The sequence below is a fragment of the Lagopus leucura genome, unplaced genomic scaffold (genome assembly GCF_019238085.1).
Source record: "Lagopus leucura isolate 7727_CA_CO unplaced genomic scaffold, USGS_WTPT01 Super-Scaffold_760, whole genome shotgun sequence".
Lineage (NCBI taxonomy): Eukaryota > Metazoa > Chordata > Aves > Galliformes > Phasianidae > Lagopus > Lagopus leucura.
In genome coordinates this window covers 8,043,534-8,065,639 of record NW_024962257.1, presented here as the reverse complement: position 1 = coordinate 8,065,639, position 22,106 = coordinate 8,043,534, and the positions used below count along the sequence as shown (strand labels likewise).

General features: G+C 43.2%; 1 protein-coding gene and 1 long non-coding RNA gene across 2 annotated transcripts in view; one reads left to right on the top strand and one right to left on the bottom strand.

Annotated features, from left to right (window-relative positions):
- The first annotated feature begins 5,846 nt into the window (after positions 1 to 5,846).
- Positions 5,847 to 21,036, top strand: LOC122176062. Its single transcript, XR_006177624.1, has 3 exons — positions 5,847 to 5,998; positions 8,799 to 8,914; positions 18,083 to 21,036. It is a non-coding gene; the product is annotated as an uncharacterized LOC122176062 (long non-coding RNA).
- XYLT1 (xylosyltransferase 1) overlaps positions 7,792 to 22,106 on the bottom strand; it is a 144,717-nt gene continuing 130,402 nt past the window's right edge. The window contains exons 10-11 of the mRNA XM_042864299.1: positions 15,597 to 15,930; positions 7,792 to 8,418 (exon numbers count right to left, since the gene is read on the bottom strand). Of these exons, the coding sequence (XP_042720233.1) occupies positions 8,096 to 8,418; positions 15,597 to 15,930 (657 nt within the window). The 3' untranslated portion in view covers positions 7,792 to 8,095. The remainder of the gene's footprint in view (positions 8,419 to 15,596; positions 15,931 to 22,106) is intronic.

The window sequence follows — 22,106 nt, the reverse complement described above, 5'->3', positions numbered from 1 at the left end:
GGAACTGTGGAAGAAGTGTGTCTGTCTGAGCTCATCCTCTCAGCAGAGACAAAGGACACACTTTGCTGTTCTTGTAACCAGGAGGCCTTCACATTAATTCCTGTTGCTACACACAGCTTCCATTTGTATGTCTGTGACCTTCCTTTAGTGATGATGAATGCTTTGGGGATGGATGGGAGAAACTTCAGTGCACTTCATCAGTAGCTGTCTTTAGAAGAGAGAGCTGCAATGGGCTTTTTTCTCAATCCCTTTCTACCCCCTCTGCCTACCATGTCTTGGTTTGTTTGGAAGAGGCCCAACAGCAGCCATCTGTGATTGGCTCAAAAAGTTTGGACCCGTCTCTGGGCCTTGTGGGCAGTATTGGGAGCACTGGGGTGTCCATCTCCTGCCTCCCAGTGCTCTTACTGGTGGTGACATTAGCCCTGACAAGTGCAAGCCATCATCTTGACCAACAGTGAAAGTCTCCTCTATAATTACTATGGCTGCAAAATGGAGCCTAAGAAAAGACTCGCTGGGCAGCAATTAGCATCAGCATGGGGATCACAAATCAGTAATGCTTCATTCCATTTTTACTCCTAAATATCAGCAAATAATGAAGTTCTCTTTAAATAAAGACTTCCCTTAGTGAGCTTAAATAACACGTGTACATCCACTCCTAAAGACAGCTTTTTTTTTTTTTATTTTAAAATTCTGCATCTGAAAACACAGTATGACAGAAAGCATTTATATACAACTGCAGTGTTTTTGGTATAATACAGTATTTAGTACATCCATTTCATTTTCTGCAAAAAAATTTGCTTTATTGGACAAAAAAACCAAACTCCCATTGACAAAGAATACAGCTAAGGCACGTTGTTTTCTGCTAAATGAAAGACAAGAGGGTGCAAAAACGGGTAGTGCAATAATTGCTGAAAATCACATTCTACTACAAGAAAAGCATTCTGACTTTGAACTTTGATTACCAGTCAATTTTAAGACATTTCAATATCTCATAAAATACTCCTTTAAATAAATAGCAAAATATCTACATCTTTCAGTGTGTTCCATTTGAATTTCCAATTTTTTTAAACTTTGCTGTATATACATGTTTTTTTCTCCCTATTCAATAGCTTACAAAATATTTCTGTACAGCTTTATGCATATTATGATCTGTAACAAAATAGTTATTTCTTAAAACTATATTACCACCAGTCTTTGAAAATGACAGAATAGGAATAACTTATTATGGACTATGTTAGGAAATACAAAAATCCAATCAACCCCAAACAAAACCAAAATAACAAAGTCAGAAAAATCATTTAATTAACTCAAATCAGTTATTTTTGTTTCACAATTCTTGCTTGCTGTGTAAACCTTCTCATTTGCCTTTGGGTTGTATATGCATCAGAATACTGAAACAGGGCAGGATATGAGATTCCTACAAGCACTGCAGCCTGCCGGGAATATTGGTGCTACTGAAACCTGACAGTATTCCTTGGAGAACAGCAGCAATGAAACCCAACATACCCAAGCCTTAGCAGAAGTTCACGGCCTCTGCAGACTTGGACAACCTTTGGATAAAGCTCCAGAGGCCAGATTTTTTGGAAGTGCATTTGTAACTTTGATGGTACAGCCAGACTCCTCTGTCTTCTATGCCTACTGTTAGATTCCCAACCACCACTCAAAATCTGGCCCCTCGTGGTGACGTTCTTCACATTTTAAGACCGTACCGTTAGGAAGCATCTTCTCTCAGTTACAAGTACAAATCTGACACGAATGCTGCTGCGCTCTGCCAAAATGAGTGACACTGCTCCAGTATTTGTCTCATGCATCTGAGAGCAGTCTGTCCTGTTACAGTCTGAAGATAAATAAAAAGCTATTATGTCTGCACTTTGTAGGTAATTAAATCAACCTTCCTTATCTACCGTAAGTTGCAAGAGACAGAGCTCATAATTTCCTAGGGTTTGTATGAACTTCTGAGCCTTCCTTTGCCCAAAGGGAAGGTCATTTTCTTCCCTTAAAGACTGCATTTGTAAGCAATTTCTATTGTATTTGTGAAGTGTAAGCTGACAGCAACACAACTGAGCTGTAATAGAAACCTCAAGGTGCCTTTTATTCCTTCCACAACAAACAGAAAAAGTGAGCAAGACACAGACAACACCTAACTTTCTAACACAGTTTAAGGCCACATTTAGAAAGGATGAAAGTAAGGCTTTCTTTGAGGGGCTGCACACACTGAACGCCACAATGGGAACAGACACTGAGCAATTCAAAGCCAATAGGCTTCACCCAGAGAAAATCTGAACCACCACCCGAATTCTGGCCAACATGTCTGTGCTTTCTTTTGGATCTAAGTAGGAAAATAAATGCCACAGTCATCCTGCAGAATATTCCCAGCAAACTGAAGGCGCTCCCCTAGCAAGAGATTACTATCTTCTCGATGAGGGTGTTAATTACAACAGAACCAAAGACAAGCAAAGTCATTACAATATACAAATGCAGCGCAATGAACCGCGCCTAGAATTGTCACTCTGTTATCAGAGGCACCTGTACAGTATCTTGCTGTTTATTTGGCAAGGTTACAAGTAATACTTCTAGGTTTTAACAAAGTAGAAAGAGAATTTGCATAGATTGTACATTCAGTTCAAGGAGACTTCTGGTACCTTTTTTTGTTGTTATCAGGTAAACATGTTTGCAGACACAGTGAGGTAGCAGCTGTGATAGCACCATGAGCAAAAGAAGGTAACCAAGGCAGAAGCAAAGAGCAGAGTGATCTATGAGCTACTGGTAGTATAAAGGAGCAAAATCTGCTGCCTCACATTGTGAGGGTTAATTGCTCGACTGCAGGAAACCTAATGCTGTTGTGGTCCTGGGTGACATAGGCTGTAAGATCTCGTTGCCTCAATTTTCAGTGCTCTCAGCCTGATTCCTCTTTTCCTTACAGTGGTGGTGATGATGAAGGCCTTCAAAAGCCAGCCTGTCCCGTGCTGCACCTCTGCAGGGAGCTCTTGAACAGTCTACAGGAAGAACGGTATTTCCCAATACAGCCCTTCCCACACTTGCTAAGGCTCTGTCTGCCATGTTGTCTGCAGCATCCTGCCTGCCCTCTTCCACACTGGTTTTGCTTCTCTGTGCAGCAGCAGCCGCCACCCTGTGTGACTGGGCCTCCTGTCCCAGGAGCTGCTGCTGGGCCCCAAAGGGCAGCATCCCACCCCTCCAGCGCCAGCTGGCTCCTACTCTGCTCACGGATGTCGGCCAGTGCTTTCAATTGCCATTGAATATGGGTTTAATGCAGTGTCCTAAGAATCCTTAAGACTATCTTGGAGGCCTTGAATAGATGCAATGAAAGCACATGGATATCATTATCTTCTCACTGCCAGACTGAAGCTAAGGACAGTGGGACACAGCGCTAACTGCTTTCTACCAACTCAGTCTTTGCTGATGAAATAACCAAACTCACTATTACATACCTTAAATAACCATGCCCCAAGAATTGGGAAAAGGTACTTGCTGTCATTTTTTCAGATTCCTTCACATGTATTAGTAGTGAGCTGACTGAAGGCTGCTCTAAAAAGCAAACTTTTCTGATTTACAACTAGGGGTTTTGATGATGCCTAAGGGATTTGGCTCACACGAGTACAAAACTTCCTGCCCAACAGAAAGCAATAGAGTTGGCCAAGGTTCCATCTGGCCAAGTCCTGAAGCCCTGGGAGCTGGGAAAATGAGGAGGGTGTGATAGCCAGCAGCAAGCTGGCAGCTCTCTGACAGCTGTGATGAAAGAAGAGAACTGCGGAAATCAACAAAAGTTGGTCCTCATTGTCTGACCACAATTAAAATCTGGATTTTGTTTTATTTTTATCTGGGAAGTCAAAACTAAGATCTCATGGTATCAGCATTTCTCAGGCTTGCTGTGCAGAAAAGAAGGTGCTCAGTTTATTCAAAGTGTTGTTGCTGCACAACCGTGTCAAACTTTTGCAGTTTCAGCACCTTTGTCTTCTGCCTCTCCCTTCAGTCAGGTTTAGAATATTCCAGCTCTGACTCACTACTCTGGTCATTACAATATGAGACTGAGACTTCGTTAATATTGTGATTAGTGCTGTAGGAGATGGACAGAAGGTGAATAAACATTAGTTGGTCCTTCTGTTGGTCTTGCAGGATCATTGTTAAGTTGTTAAACAACTACACATGCATTGTGCATTAAAGCTGATACCTAGGAAAGCCACTCTGTAACACAGATGCATACACCTCCATGTCTAGGCTCAGTGGTAATGAAGACTGAGCAAGAGACAGACAGATAGACTTCCTTGTATAATACTTGCCATCATGGAGGGGTTGTTAAAATTCCCTGCTTGCTGAGAGCACAAAAAATGAAGGCATAATTTCAACTCTAAGAAGCCTTTGAATATCAGAAAATGGAAATATAAATACAATCGCTTAATGTCCAAACGTTATCAAAGAAAGAATTGGACACCTCTAAAAATAAACTGTCATGTGAGCTGTTTCTATTTGCCTCAAGGTTTAACATTACCATATAAACAGGTTTGCATATCACTAAGACCGACTTTGGATGTAATTCATTAAATCACGTATGTAGAAGTTCTGCGTTTGGCCACGTTTCCTTTCTGTGTAATTCAGATTGATCACAGAAATGTTCCACGGCTACTGTGCAGAGCAGGCACAGCATTTAAATGAGCAAAGCATTACACACAGAGGGCAAATGCACGCATATGGAAACCCATTCCTTTGCCACAGAAGGGATTCTGATCAAAGCTGGCTTTCAGCTGGAGTCCCATTCAGCAAGGAATGGCCAGCATGATTGGAAAATGACACCAGCACACTCAGATGGCGATGCACAACTTGGTTGTTTTATACGAACTGTGGGTTCCTGCTCTGAATTCTCCTTTTCACCAAATGTAAGATCTGTGAAGTTATTCTCTTCTAACAATATACGATATTCACCCCAGGCTACAAGTGCCTGCCATTTCAGGACCAGAAAAGCTATTCAGCAGCACCACCACAGCCACTTGGTTGGAGCAAGCTCTGATTCCTGATGGAACAAGTCTTGCATCCACAGGGCTTGCTGCACCATTACAGCACTTCCCAGCTTAGACTTATCTCTACAGGACCTCTGTCTGAGCCTACATACTGACAGCTACAGCAGATGCTGTTGTGTAGGTCCAAAGCTCAACACTCACACCAGATGACGTTCCAAACACAGCAGCTCAGCCACTGAGGATTTCAAACACATACAGTATTTACTGATAGCATACTGTCTCACCCTTTTTATTTATGTGGACTTGACTCTGGAGCCCTTACTCAGGATCAGCACCCTGTGAAAGCTTTGCCTGAGGAAGGACTGCAGGACCTCTTGTTTCAAGCTGATGCTGTAACAGCAGCACTGGGAGTGCCAGCTTGCTACTCAACTTCTTTGAGCTTTTTGTCTTTCAGAAAACAAACTAATATTAAAAAAAAAACTAGTATACAATGTAAGTAGATACTTCAGCAACCACTTAAGTTCTTCTCCCTTTCTGAACTACAGCAAACTAATCTGTGCCTTACATTTAGAATGACTGGCAGATTTTCTTCTAGCCACAGAAGCCTGGGTTGTTGTCACCTTCTGTTTCATCTAGTTAACAACGAGAGTTTCCTAACAAAGTAATTAAAAACACTCCTGTTTAAGAATAAAAAAGTATCAAATTTAAAAATCAAGTTATCTGCATGTGTGTGTGGATGCACCCTTACACACATGCCAATGTGCAAGACAGACTGAGCAGCCTGTGAGTACCCCAGCAGCTGTACTGAGAACAATCACTGATGGGGTTGTTAATGGTGTGCCCTAACTAGCTCTCCATTTATCCACAGGGCTCTGACTGTGCAGCTGCCATTGCCATGTGACTGAAGCCCTGGATGGATTCCTCAGTGAGGACTGGAGGCCCCCAGAGAATCTGAACTTCACGATGGAATGTTAGATTGAAAACAAGCACTGCTAACAAAAAAAAAAAAATCAAAAACATACTGAGTAAGTAATAATACCGCATTGCTATCATATAAACCTGTTGGCAAACCTGGTTTTAAACACATTTGCCTCTAGAGCCAGTTGAAAAGCAGGAACATTATTTTGACTGAAATATTTCAACCAGCTCTCATTGCTACAAGCTTTCCTAAACCTAGAGCTCTCATGAGTGTCAGAATGAGGAAAAAGAAAGAAAGGGAGATGTGAGGGGAGGAAGGCCTTTTCTTAATAAAGGCAGCTTCAGTTAGTAAGATAACATAATCTTCAAGCTGCAAAAGCAGCACCTACTAATTAGTCATTGACTAAAACATAAATAATAAATACCTAAATTGTTCCTTCTATGCATCCATTTTCATGCCAGATAAACACTTCAATGCTCTGCCTTCATGCCAGCACAGCTGACACTGCAATTTCAAGTCCAAAGCAAACTGCAAGTAGCTTTAAACCAATGCTACGGAGAGAGACAGAACGAGCTGCTGGAATCTCTGTGTCACGGACATCTTGCAAGCGCTGTTTAAAAGGGAATTCAACCTCTCTGTGAGATGCGATTATGGAATGATTTAAGGGTCTATTTCCCTCCTGGTGTGGAAGCTTAACTCTCATCAGCAGGAATGAGAGCTAGACATACACACACAAGGGTAAACAGATACCTTGCTGTTTAAATCAACAAGATTTTGTTCCTAATTAACCCAATAGCACTTAATAGCTTTCTTGGGTCAAGAGATTACCACAGCAACAACAACAAAGTGCATGTTTTATGTAAATGCAAAATGCATCTGTTGGAGATGAATCTACATAAAACTTATACGAAGTTCTTGGAATATAAGAAAGTGAAGTCTCTTGCTGCTGTAGAAAATGCAGCTAAAAGTGATGCAACAGATGCCTATTTCAAACAGGAAGCAGCCTGCTAGAAACTCTAAGGACAGGGGAGGGTAGAGTTTTCTGAGAGAATAAAGCAAGAGCACTGAGAAGCAAGGTATTGCTCTCCTTCATGTCCAGCTTTGGTCAGGAACTCTGATATCCTGCTCAGCTTTCTAGGTGCCCTGACAAATTTTAATACCCTTCTTCACGCAGAGCTAGCAGATCTGAGACCAAAGGAGGATATTAGTGTTAAGACTTACTTATTTGTCACTACTTAAGGAAGAAATGTGTTGCAGATTTAGGTTCCAATCTTGCTCTCACTGATAAAAATAATCTCCGACTCTAAACTGCAAGGGCAAATGCCACTGTTTTACTGGTACTGAGCAACTCCACTGCTTGAGAAAATACAGCAAAAGTAAGCAGTCACTGCCCAATCTACGCCCAGTGATACACACACTTCTGTGCAGGAAGTCTGCAAAATACGGAGTGCTGGTGAGCTTAGAAAGACCCTGCACATTCCAAAGGTCTGAATCCAGACTGCTTCTTGGTCTTTCAAAATAATATTTGAAGTAGCCAGATCCTGAACCTGACTACATGAGAAATGAAAAGCTGATACTGCCAAACACCAGTGCCACGTACAGTTTATCACAAAATTGGTCTGAAAACCTCTGAATGTAATCTGAAGGCCCTTGCTTTGGCTCACATTCCCTAACTAGGATGACACAGACAGCACAGCAGTTAGCTGTGTCCAGAATTACTTTATGTTACATACAAAAAATAATAATGAGGGTGTACCATAATTATTTCACGTTCTGTAAGGTAATCCGGCCATATGGGATACAGCCTGCAGTAACCAACCTCCCCAGGAAGCATAAGTAGAAGGGAATTTTGCTGTGATTTATTTATGGTAGCAAAATAATTAAAGCCTATGAAACAGCAGAGGTACAGACAAATTTATTTTTAAAAAACACCACTTTTAGCAGCTGTTCCCTCACTGCCCTCTCCATGGCTCACTGCTGCTGCTGCTTTGAGGCCCACACGGTGAGCCAAGCCACTCCAACGGAACTGATGGAGAGAGCAGTGCCAAAGGCCTTGTCAGATTATTTTTTAAGAAATAATTACATTGCAATATGTAACAAAAAAGTATAACGTTCCCTTAGGTGAAACCTAGCATGAGATTCATGTTGGAGCAAGGTTCGATTCCCTTTTAAGACCCTATGCCGAAGGAGGGCGTACCGGCTGCTACCTCAAGCGACCATCGGGTTTGACGGGGCCCAGCTCGGACTTGGGGTCGGGGCTCAGGGAGCTCCAGGCAGTCTGGGTGCAGGCCTGCATGACGGGGCAGGCGGTGGGGCCGGTGCTGCAGATGTCCACGGCCGACCAGACGCTGCTGACCAGTGAGTCCACCCAGGCGTCCAGCCGGGCGCCCACCAGCGCCGCGTTCCTCTTGGCCTGATCCACGCGAGCAGCGCTGACAGGAATGTTTAAGACTGGGTTCAAGCCCTGGAAGCTCTGCTCCATGTATGCGTTCTTTGGAGGCCCGCTGTGATATTTCATGGCTTCCTCTGGAAAAGGCAGAAACAAACCACAAAATTTGAGTGTCGAAGAAAACCTTTGGGGTTTAAGGGTTCAGCACAACTAAAAGGCAGGCCCAGCCTCGCAGCTCCTGCCCATAGCTGGAGCCTGGGCAACGTGCAGTTCCCTCCTGTGAGGAACTTATTCTGCATTCAGGAAAAGCCAATGTTGTCTCTCTCCCCAAGAGGAGGCCTGCAAATACACCCTGTTCAGCTGGTTACCCCGCCAACATCCACACAGACTGTGCTTTGAAACGAGGGAATGGCTGAAGGAGACCCGAGGTGAGAGTGTTAGAAACTGTGGTCAGACTTCAAGTGTTATCAATGACTTGTCTAGCAGAAAGAGCTCAGCCTGGTTTTCTTCTAAACAGATTGCCCTTCCCTTGTTATGGAAGTCACAACTCTTGTATGCAGTACCTGCCTCCAGAAGCCATGTGGTGACACTGCCGGCACTGGAAGGACAGCAACCCGGCCTTGGACTGACCAGGTAGGGCTGGTAGAGCTGCGACCCCAGTAGAATTGCTGGAAGCACTCCAGTCTCACTGGGAAAACGCTCTCTAAAGACAATCATATTTCAAGCACTTGCACTGAATAATGGATCAAACCCATTTCCCTTGCATTGTGGTTGCTTTTCTTAGAGTAACTCCTCTACCTCAGCCAAATGCAGTACATCGTTAGAAAAAATCACTGTCAGAGTGCGTAGCACCTTCAAAGACCTTCAGACCCTCAGCCCAGTCTAAGGCTTGCTGACTTCTGGAGGTAGCTGAGGTGCTGCTCATACGCCCAGAATGTGAGCCTCCACAAAAATTCACTCAGTGCCTCTAGGGAGTAAATTCTCAACTCTTTCTTTCTGTTCTCAGCTGACTTCTCTACCATCCTTGTTCCCGGCAGCACAGAGGATATGTTCAGCTCTGCCAACATACACAGTCTAAAACACAAAAAGGGCCCATTCAGGGCACTCCAGGCTAGGAAAGCCACTGGGTTCAGATATCATTTAGAGGCCAGGAATTACATATTCACGTCTACAATTCCTTCCACATATCCTTGCTGCTCACACTGAGCCCTTTCTCCCACACAGAGGACAGCATCTCGGGCACTGGCAATAAATCAGTATGTTGATTTAGAGGGAAAAGGGACACTTAATTGGAGCTCTGCTGTTACATTTGCAAAGTCTTTAATGTCAAATGCAGCGCAAGTCCATTACTTCAAATCCTCAATTAAATTAGTTCAGCAGATCCCCATCGCCATTATACATGCTTTGACTATTCCTATATTCTATACCTATCTACTGCCTGTTTTCCTTTAAATGAATAGACTAGAATAACTTCTAGTCAAAAGGAGTTTGTTCCATGCACTTATGTCAGAAGTGTGCTCTGCCAGAGCTCTACAGTTTAAGAAACAGAACGAGTACACATGATTAAATTTCCTCCTTTGGAAGCAATTAAATATGGAAGATTGTTTGTCAACATATTAATTAAATAGGAGTATTATAAGTAAAAATCCCCAAACAAATAAGATTTGGCATTGCTAGCAGGATCATCTGACTGAAACAGGCAGCTCAGAGAGCTTGCTGAATTAAAAGCTGCTGTGCATGTGTTTGCTGTGTGGAACAAGAGAGAAGTTTTTCCAGACAAACAACAGGATGAAACAGAACTCGCCCTGACTCAGATTTTTCTCAGACATTCCCACCTGCACACTGCTGTGTGATTCTACACCACTCAGTGAGTGCTGCACTCTGCTCCAGAACCAGCTGTGCTGCATGGATGTGCCGGCAGAGACAGTGCTCAAAGTGGATAAAGGAACTGAAGGGAATCCTTTGTTTTTAAAATAACCCAAACAAGTATTATCAGGCAGAGCTGGTTAACAGCAGTCAGTGCAGAGCTACGCATCAATAGAAAATTCTAAGGGTTGAACCCAGAACCCTCTCCTTAAGCCTCCACATCTTTGTTCAAGAGTTCACAAGAGAAAGTAATGACCTCTCCTCCCTGTTCGCTGCCCATGCTGCTCATTCACACTATGGGAGATGTTGGGTGCTATTCCTCTTCGCATTAGAGACAAAAAAAGAAGAGATAATAATGACTTTATAACCTACTGGGCTGGGAAAGCAAGGAGATGTGGATCCCAAGCCCTGAAACACTGCACAAAGGGAGGCTGGAGCTACTGTGCATCATTTTGAAGTGCTTACTTACACTTCAGTCCTTGCTCATGAAAAAAGCAATGAATGTAAGGCCTGCCTCCATGAGATGTGGTTTTGGACATTTAAGACTCCAGTCACAGCAACCAATTCAAAATTAACTGGACTGCAGACAGTAAGCCAGATATTTTTTTCCAGTGAAAACATCCATATGGTCCTTTGAGGTGGAAGACTTACCAGTGCAAAATATGTTCCACTGACTTTAAATTACAGTTTGAAAAAATAAGTTATTTTTTGTGCCCCGCTGCCGTTTGCACTTCACTCTGGGAGGGCATTTCCCTCCTCAACTGACTTTCCTTAGCATTACTTCTTTGGGCTGAGCACACAGCCTGCAGTCAGCTGCACAGGCTGAGATCTCAGCAGTTCTGTGTGGGTTTGTTCTTCATTTTGCAGAAAAAGCAAATGAGTTTAGACAGAGAGTGGGCTACGGAATGAAAGCAGCAGTTACCTTGGTACACATTAAGGCGCTAGACCTGTGGTTTTTTTTAAGGAACACAGAACGTACAGCTTTATTTCCTTACTTGAATTGCATTGAAGCCCTCTGGCAAAGAGGTAATTTTTTATCGACATTTGGTTTGTTTTCTCTTGCAGCAAACAAGACAGTGCTGCATTTGCTCATTGCAAAGCTAATCGACTCCTTGTCAACTGGATCTGAACTAAATTTCAAAGCAAATCCCTGTCTTCGGGGTTTTTCTTGGACTGACGATTCTAGGGCATGTCTACTCTCCTGCAGACACAGGCCTGCCTGCTGCCGTCACCACGTTTATCAAGAACGTATCATGTCATAGCTGGTTAATTTAAAGAGATCACAGCAGTTCTGACACAAGTTGCCACCCACTTTATAATCCATACAGACGCAATTAGAATTGATTGAGCCACTGCAAATAACCAACAGCAAAACAAAGGTTTCCCAGTACATACTTAATTAAGCTGATCCATAAATGTGGATTAGGTTAACAGGTTTCTGAGATGTATGTGTGCATTGTGGGGTGTCTGCTAATGCCTCCAAGCCTTTGAAAGAGGTGCCTGTAGCTGGAGGGCACTGGGACCATGGGGTGGTGTTTGAGGCTCCCTGTCCAGCTGTGGGGCAGCAGGAGCTCCATGCCAGGAGCATGCAAACGCATCAGGAACCAAACATGAAAGGTGCCTCTGCAGAAGGATGCTCTCCTTCCTTCCTTCTTTGCTTGAGGGAAGAAGTTTTCAAGTAATTTATTTATTTTCAATCTAGTCTAGTATGGGCTTGAGGTCTGGGGCTTCATCTTGATTTACTTTATTTAGGTTTTATAAAACTACATTAAACACATGGCAACTCATTAGTACCACTTCAGCTGGGACACCACCATCAAAGCTTTGTATGAATATAAACTCAAATTTGAAAATGAATTGGTTTGGCTTTTTCCCTGTATCTCTCAGTGCTTCAGGGAGATGTGTGCAGTCCCACCTGGGAGGAGCACTTGCACAGACTTTGTGCAGCAAAGAGAAAGAGAGATGATGGAGAAGCAGATCCAACCTCCACGGAATTTGCTGCCTAAAGCATACAATAAGAAACCCTCATCCTTGTGTATAGCCACATCTTCTAGCCATCTGTCTCCCTGTCTTGCATCCTCCACATTACATTTCCTTTCTGTCTTGGCCTGAGGCATCCCAATGGCCTGTGGCAGCTCTCCTGTGTCCTTACAGTGAGCAAGGAGAACTTGGCTCTAACACAGTCAGCCATACAGTGAGACACTCTGAGTCACCATTTAAAGAAAAAACAAAACAACAACAGAATCTGGCTGTGCAGGACACAGGGAGAAGGAGATACTGGTGGACCAAGTGAAGCTCAACCTGCTTTTTCCAAATGGGTTATTTGACAAATTCACATAATTCACTTTATGTCCTTCCTCCAAACATGCAAAGACCTGAAGAAATTCCTGGGCCAGAATGATCTGCTGAAGGCAGAACTGATCAGAGACAGAACTCAGAGAAAACAGACACAGATCTGAATGACTGGAGGGGAAAGAGGAGCAATAAAGAATAAATAGCATTAGATTCTAAACTTTCCACTGAAATAGCTTTGGGAGCCTCATTTTCTGTGGAAACATCCCCAACCTCCAAGTGTACTCAATCATTCCATGTGAGAACGGATCTCGGATCTTTTATGGGTCCAGTCCTTGTAAAGGGCAACAAATGCCTGTTTTTAAACAATTTACATTCTACCAGTTATGTGCATCTGGACATAATATGCCAGGAAAAAGCCTGTCCCTGATTTCTCCTTGTGGCTTTACTTGCATGCACGAACTCTAGGCCAAAGCTAATAAATAAATGAGAATAGAAAATGGATAACTAGCTGCATATGCTGTTTTTATAAACTGCTAAATGAAACATCTTTGCTGGAAGCTGGTCCCAGAATTAATTTTTTTAGTTCGAACTGCAATCACGAATTTTGAGAGAGATACAGGAATGAACATGTTCTGCTTCATTTAAGAGAGGAGCAAGTTGCTCCCTTCATGGTGTAGGGAAACAGAAATCAGCTTCACCTTGTGCTCTGTGCTGGTCAGTGGATATGCAGTGATTTAGGAAGTACAGTGACAGTTGTCACGTTCTTGCTCTCAAGATACAACAGCCTGCTGCCAGATTTGGGCAGATATTTTTTAGACAGTCAGACTGTGCACAAATATGGGCAGATCGTTATGTAGGTACCTATGTGGACTCCGGTTTCTACATCTGGAATGTGTGAGACAGAGTGGGCCTGATCCTGATGAAGCAAATCAGTGTGTATGTGAATGAAAAAGGCTTCTGGAGGAGCAAATTATCTGCAGTGGAAATCTTTCTGACAAGAGCTTTAGAGCTTTTCTTTTTTGCTCAGGGTGAGGGAAGGACAAAACTTGAATCCCTAATAAAACATACTTTTCTCTTCTGCTGACAACTCCTGGCTAAGGCTGATGTATGTTTTATTTTCAGTGGGACAAGACAATAATACTATTCCTTCATTTTAGAGGATTTTTGGCAGCTTTCACATTGTTTACAACAGTAACAGAAATTGTTCTTTTAGAACTTCTAATTCTTCTGTCGTATTCTCACAATGCCTTTATTTGGCACAGAGAAATATATTTAAGTAATAAAGTGGTGACAAACTGACAAAAGCTTGAAATCAAAGCTAAATGACAATTGCCAGCACAGAGCACAGTAACATCACTGAGACAGAAAGCCTTGAAAAAACCCAAACAAACAAATCTGCATTGTAAATATCATTCTAACTAGAGTGAAGTGTCTCTCTCTGCCCCTGTAATTAATTTTCTCCTTTACCTTTGTGCCTCAGCCACAGGGAGACTATGCATCCCAGCATCAGCAGCAAAGTGCTCCTGAGGCTTTTCCTAGATAATATTGTTCCCTGGCTTTGTATTTCATTCCTATGGTAGATTCTCATTACCATATGAATAGGGCTCTTTAACAAGAAATATGAGCCAGATCTTCTCTCAGTGAATCAATGGGACAACTTTTTCTTTCTTATTTGTGGCAAGATGCAGGGACTCCCTGATTCCAGTGGAACAATTTGAGATTCCGCCTTTGGACAGAGGGCTTTTGCCTTCCCACCACAAAGCATGGGCGCTGGGCTGAAGCCTCACACATGCTTGGCTTTGCTCAGCACTCTCACATAGCAAAACACAGCAAGGCTGCTGGCTACGTGCCACATTTGCAATCCAGTCTGTGCCTCAACTGTTAAATTAGCAAAGAACGTGGAATTCATTCACTTGCAGGAGATGAATCTCTAACAGCCACGTTCAGAAGCAGGGCTGCTACAAACTTAAAATTCTTTCTACACGCGGTGTTTTTCAGAATGTATCATTGCCTAGCAGCTAATAAGAGCAGCAGGTTGTCCGTGGTGCAGTTTTTCCTTAAGGAACGATGTCACCAAATGCTACAAGGAGAAATCAGCATGTTGGCTGTCCTGGTGAGAAATGTGTAGCATCAGGCTCCTGCTGAGCACGATAAGGGCGGCATTAGCGCTCAGCAGCTGTCTGGTGGTGCGTGTGTTACAGAAGCAGCACATAGTGCTGGAAGGTGGAGGCCCGACTCACTTTATGTGCTGCTTCATCAGGAAGAACAACTTCTGAAAAGTTAAAAGGACCATTCGTGTATCTCTCAATTTTAAGCTAGGGATATTAGATGGAAGCACTTTAAGGGCGCATTAAGAATAACAGTAAAGACATTGCTGACAACAAACTGGTGTTGATCACAGCGAACAAGAGAACAGGTGTGGCTGCAGACTGTACTCTCCCTCCCAGCTCATTGTACCTGGCACTGGATGAAGAGCTGAGCACCCAGTGCGTGGGCTGCTGCTGGCCCTACGGCGACTCAGTGTTGCTGTGGTGGGAAGGAAAATGGTTTCCCTGTGTGAAATCCGACTGGGTCTGATGCTGCACACACCAGGGCTGCTGCACCTACTGGTATTTCTGTAACACGTGTGTTTGGCATGTACTGAGCAGGCTTTGGCAGGGATCAGGCAGAAGCGAATGCCTGCACATGACAACCTGTCAGGTAGCTCTGGCCTAGAGTTATTTTCCTTGATTCAGTATTTCATATATTAATGTTTTATATCATTAAACACACAGTCTTTGCCAAGATAGCTGTTTAAACGCCTGTAACTCTTTATGAGCAAATGTGAACGCACAGCTTCAGAGAAGGGTCCATTTTTCTTTCTAAGTGATGGCTTCTATGACAGCTGTTATTTCTGAGTCTGAATTTCCCTGGATTTTGAACAGTGTGTATTTTAAAGATATAAATAGACTTTCGTTCAAAGTGGCTGTCTTGTACAGGCTGGATACAGACACTTCACTTGTCTTGGTGCAACAATTTCATCTGATTTACTATTTATAATATTCCTCTATTTTTGCTGTTTCCAGTGCTGCACTACTTCATTTTTAACAGTGGCATTTACAATGAATACAGACAAAATAACGGTATTATTCCAGTAACAAATATTAAAACTTACCTTGTTTGATAGGCTGCCGATTTGAGAAGGTGAGAGGCGTAACAAGGAATTTGGTTTCAGCTACCTGGACCCAGTGGTGCAGAATTTTTATTGTCCAGACACCAGGCCTCAGGGGCAAATTCAAGGGCGGTTTGTAGTGAGTAAATTCTGCGCTGGATTCAATGAGGATATCGTACGTCGCTGCTATGACGTTGACTGGGTCCACCCAAATGACAGTAACGGTGACGTTGGGGCCTTTTCCCCATTTCTGCATGCCAACTGGCTCATCTGTTGGTCCGAGGAGACCTCCGAAATTCCGGAACAGCCTTTCCTTGGCATCCCACTCCGTGCCAATCTGAAATCAGAGACCACACCACTGCTAGCATCATCTCTGCAAGCTGAGACTGCCACGTCAAGTAAGGGCTCTCAAGACACAAGCTGTATTTCTCAAACAACTTCCACAAGGTACACAGATGAGTACTATCATACTAAGAGGGATGTAATAGGCTCCAGTAGCTCTCCATTTCTTCCACATGAAAGCAGTCAATAAAGAACCAAGTCCAGTGACCAAACACTGACTATTGCAATGCATAGGTCCTATTATCTCCTGGGATATCAACACATACAGTACATTTGAGAGACGGAGCCTGCAACACAGACCTAGCCAGCTAGTGCCAAGAGTAAAGATGAGGCTTGTGCTGACTTCAGGACAATTCACATTGGGCCCTTTACTACAATTTATGCATGAGATGCTGTTTCCTTGCACTCCCTCCCCACATGATGCAATTACTTCTGGTAAACTCTTTTCTCACTGTCATAATAGTGACATTGTTTTTTTAATTATTCCTAACTAGCAGTAAAGCAGCTGATTCACAATCTAGTGTAATTATTTAATAGACCTTTCCTTTCTCTAGCAGCTTTCATATTTCAGTGTTCTTTACATGAATTGTAATGGTTCACCCATAACCCACAGGGTGATACAAATTTACGAGCTGTTGCCATTGAGCACTTGTACACAACTGAAAAAAAAATCCATCTGTAAACAGAGAGCAATAAAATGTAATAATTACCCTTCTTAGGTCAACTTTACTTTTTACTATTCCAGCACTAAGTCTGTGGGGGCTGCTCTGAAAGTAATGTCACCTGCTTTATGTCGGCCCATGATGTCAGAGGCGGCTGTTGGTGGGATGGCAGCAGAGGTTGAGCCTTCCCACCAACATCCCTTTACATGGTGTTGCTGTGTGACAGACAGCAGCAGAGGGGCACTCTGACGTGCAAGGGTAGATAAAGCAAAAAAAGTGGAACTGAATTCCTCCATGCAGAAAAAAATGGTGCCCACTGACATTCATGGACACTTGCTGACCATTGATGGAGACCAAACAGTGGCTGTGAGCATAGCTGAGGTAGTGGGTAGTGCGTTCCAGCAACAGTGCCATCCAAGCAGCTATAAGACAGTGTGTCATCTCTGCTGGTGCAGATTTCTATATGAGCGTGGCATGGAGCTCTTGTTCATCACTGGTGAAAATGCACAGCTAATGCTGGTGACTGTGCTTTTTGTAGTGGAGAATTTGCTCTATTAAACAGTGCTATTATGCTCTTTATATCTGTTGCAGTTTCCATGCAAATAAACAGGTGGCATTACTTTCAGAGCAGCTTACACAGCGTGTACTTATGGGGCTGACAGTTAACAAACCATTCTATCCATTCTCAAAAAAGCAACAGAGTGGATCACACTACTGAATGTCACATATTAGCCTTTGGTTGAAGTGTCTGTCTTCCTTGTCCCATAAGGTCCTGATCTCATGACCTCAAATCAAAAGCAATCAGTATCAAAAAAGATTTGAGTGACCTCATGGGAAGGGAAGAACAGAAGAAGCCCTTGGCTCTTTTTTGCAAGCAGACATCTGATGCCATTCCTTGGAGAGACATACAGATGTCTTCACCAACCCGGTACCACAACCTTCGTAGTCCTGCTGGTGCTCTTTGGCTTGAATCTCCAAACAAACAGCAGTGACGACCTATGAGTCGATCTTTTCCCTACACAGAAACCATGGGGTTCTCTCAGGTGGTCTCTGGAGTCCCATGCACACGCAGACAGGATCCTCTCTTTCAGTAAATGTGGATACTGAAGATTTTCCCAATGCTGTCCTGTCCCTCATATTAACCTCACATGGGTCATGGGCAGAACCTGCTTTCCTGAAAGTGTAATGAATGATTGTAGCTGATTTGCTTCAAAGATTTTTCTTCTAGATTTCACCTTAATTGATGAAAATAAGTGGTCCCAATTTAATGTTGAAATCCCTCAAATCTGGAAAACTTAACAACTACCTGATATTTATTACCACTGTTGTGTATTTTGGAAACTGTCTGGTCCTGAGACCAACTTAAATAAGTCCCTGTGTTTGGCAGACAAATTACAGGAGGACTACTAGCAAAAAGCTACAAGGCCAGTAGAATAAAATTCTAACATCCTAAACTTGTCCTTCTTCATATGAATTCCTCTACAGGACTATGACACAGCAGAATGAGAGACAAAACGAGCCTTCTACTGCTCTGCCATCAGCCCAGCAGTGCCTGCTATTTCCAAGGTATTTCACCTCACACACCAGCTAATCAAACCTGACAGTGCAGCCCAGATATCAGACCCAGCAGTGACTGCCTTGAGGAGCTGTCAGAGCCAACTCTCCTGACAAAGCCAACTGAATATGTATGGAAATAAGCTGAGAAAGAAAATTTCCTGATCAGATCCCACCACCTACTCCACTGACCCTCGTTGGGTATGCTGATATCACACCTACCTCTCAAGAGACCTGGAAATAATGAAACCACAACACGTGAAGCAAACCTGCACCCTCCTGGGCAAAGAAAACCCTGTAAGGAACAGTTGCTTTTGCCACATCTGGTATTTCTTACTGAACTGCTCCTTCAGGAAAGCAGGCTTTATCCTCAAGAATTAAATACGTTAAAGGCTTCCTTCCCAAACCCAGCAATGTTCAGAGCAGTTAACAGTATCAGGCCTGGACAAACTGGAGGTCGTGTTTCAGTCTATGGCTGAAGTCCCTCTAAAGCAGTGCTGACCACAAACCATATGAGAATGGGAATAGCATCATTCAGAGATCTTACTATCCAAGGATTTCCTAGAGAAACCAGAGAAATACAAACTAAAACAGTATTCAGGAAGTGATGCCAGCTTTCCTCTTGGAGGGGATCCTCCCACCATGACACATACCTCACCCAAAGGCCCCTGCCTTCTGTTTGAGAAGATTCCACCCAAACCAACCCATCACCCACCGCATCGGCAGCTCCAGTCCCAGGATGGGAGCCAGTGTGGAGCTATAATCCTGCCATGCAGACAAAGCCCACAATGGAAAGCAGAGGGTGAAAGATGTGGTAGAAGCACCCAGTGCCATCTCACTGACGGCCACACGATGCTGGAGAAAGGAAGGCATGGAGCTAAAGACACCTGTTGCAGGATCTGCCCTTTATTACCGGTTGCCAGCTGGGGGACATGCTTTCTGTGCTGCACAGCTTACAGGATAAACTAGTTTTAGAAGCTCCATGTTTTAAAAATAATTTACTTAAAGCACTATTGAGAGACTTGCAGCTCCTCCCTTGAACTTGACATGGCCGAATTCCCAGTACTGAGATGACTGTGAGATGACTGATGTTACAGGTCAGAAGTTACTACAGTCCTGTAACATTTGTCACAGCCCCTTAAAATATTTGAAGTAGACTTTCACTTTCAAATGGAATACAGAAAGTACAGGCTGGAATCAAACAGTAATGAAGAACTGATAACATATGAAAAGATGCAGCACAGAAAGCAACATTTTCCATATCATTATTTTAATCACCATTATTTTGGGCTTCAAGAGCAGGCACTGTGCATGGTGGATATTTGGAAAGCTGGAACTCACCCACTGGCTTATAACTCCCAATTCTATCTCTGTTCAGTCCCCAGATAAAATTTTCCCAAGATAAATTATGCCTTGATTATGGGCTTGTGTCTCATTGCTCACCACAAACAGGACCATTAGGTTCACACAATGTGCACTAATTGCCTGCCACCTAGTTTATTTTATTCTCTGTGATGAATCACGAGTCTTAACAAGACTAGAAATGAACTTAGTGTTCCACTGATACACTCTGAGCTGAAACTTTTAGTACTCTACAGCAAATCAATCTTCTGCCTTCCACGTAAAAGTTATCATTGATCTGGACTAATTGGACATATATTATGTGTATTATGTACAAGCCAGTTTTAGGAGATGTGGGAGTTTCCAAGAAAAAAGGAGGAAACACTTGGAAATCTTCTTTCTTGGATTTCCTGTAAGGTTATTCTATTTTCTCAGCCAAAGACTGAGTACAGGAGCCCAATGCAACTGGAACACTATTATGAACCCGTTCACACAGCGTATGGTGAAATCCCCCACTCAGGATGCAAAGTCTGAGAAGCAAAGGCAAGGAGCAGAGGGCAGGAAGGGCTGATCCTGCCCAGAGAGAACCTGTCTCTGCTGCCATTCTGGTTATGTCTGAGTGACACAAAGGCACCCAGGAGCCTGCACACACAGCAAGTCTGTGCTCTTCCCAGCAGATCCCACTGGTGTAAGCTGGGGACAAAACTCCCACTTAAAAGACTCCATTCAGTTTCAAGTTTCTGCCAAATTATGGGATGAAATTTGGAAAGAAAAAGAAAACCCACGCAGATTTATGTCCCAGTGAGCCCAAATCATGAATTTCTGTTTTGATGGTTAACCTGCAATCATCGATGTCCTCACCCGAGCTGAATTGCTAACTCTGCTTTACATTAGTTGGACTTCAACAAAGAGGTGGCATTTTAATAAGCTGTAGCAGATGACAGACTTTGCAGCCACACTGAAGCTGAAGAGGTTAATGCTGGATTTATATCAGGGTAACTGAGAGAATCATTTGGCTCGGAGGCAGAGATGCCTGCTGGCCAATGGAGGGCAGAAATAAGACAAACATTTAAGAAACAATTAAAACAATTAAATGTTTGACTTTGTGTCTCCTGGTCTTTTAAAACCTAGATCATTTCTGAAAAGAGAGGACAGTCCAAGAGTTTAGGTGAGAAAAAACAAGAAAGAGATGTAAGCAGCCACCAAAACTCTTTCCCCAGATTTCAAATAGAAGAAAAGTTTTCCTCAGCCTGAAAAAAGCTCCCCAGTGACCAAATCCCTCCCATGCTTTGCACTGACACAGGTCACTGCAGCAGCAGATCCCTCCATGTCTACCTGCAGCCCAGCTACTGGCTATGAGGCCGTGAAGACGGGCTCATCAGTGCAGCAGAGTTCAGGCATCCTCCCTGCAAGGTGACACTCTTCCTGTGTGTTGGGCAAAGGGGCCACTGACACACTGCTGCTTCCCCAGGAGGGGCACTGACACTGAGCACTGCTGCTCCATGACATCTGCAGAGCAGGCTTACTGTTCTGCAGGGCCGGTTTGGGGGAAAAAAGGCTTGGTGCTAATGCACTGGAGCCACAGGGGATCTGGTGCGTGGCCAGAGAGTTAATTCTGGTCCCACGAGTGCTCCCTCCCCACAGGTGAGATGAAGTTAGATGTATTCTTAATAAATATGTTTATTCTAGTTCTCAAATACTGAGTGAATGCGCTTGTTTCTATCATTCATTAGAAAAAGATTCTGCCAGCCCTGTTGCTTTTGAAAGAAGGACTCAGAGAAGGCATCAAACCGAAAGCGAGATAAAAAATACCAAATAAACAGCAGAAGTACTCCTACAAATCACAAGAATTAAAGCTTGTATGATCATTTATCACTGCATGAAATGGCAAGTCTACCATCGGACACATTGATAAACGAAACGCACCTTCCATCCATCTCTTTAATGGCACATTAATGTCATGGATTTGCCACGCACACCAAAACACTGAATCCAACTCAGGCATTTCTTAATTGCCCAAGAAGATGGTAATTTATGGACTTGGCTATAATGACTGGAATGCATTTGTTCAATCAATTTTGTGGCCTAATTGAAATTTGTGGCTTAACAAGAAAAATCACAAAATTAACTGCTCAGACAGTTGTATCTTTAAAACAGAACACAGATGTCAGGTTCTATTAGTGGTCAACTTTCCTGATACATTCTAGGGTACACTTTTTCCACTATATGTCAGATACCGAGACAAATTCCTACAACAAATAACAGGATTTGTGGGAAATCTCAGCCACTACTGTGATGATTTTCTCTTTCATGTTACAACATCAATATTCTACCCAAATGTGGCACTGGTGCCTGACTATCACTAATTTCATGGTTTGTTTTCAGCATATTCTCGAGAGGAACGTTTACCACATCCTTGCTCACATCTGGAGCTGCAGAAACACGGCATTTTTCAGCTCCCACATCTCTCTCACAGCAGTCACAACAATCACAGTCACAGAACTTCTGAGCCCCTTTTACAACAGCGAATGCCTTCAGTTTGTCAAACAGGGAATGAGGGGACACTGAGAGTAACATAAGTGAGAGTTAACCATGGATCTGGGCTGGCAAACAA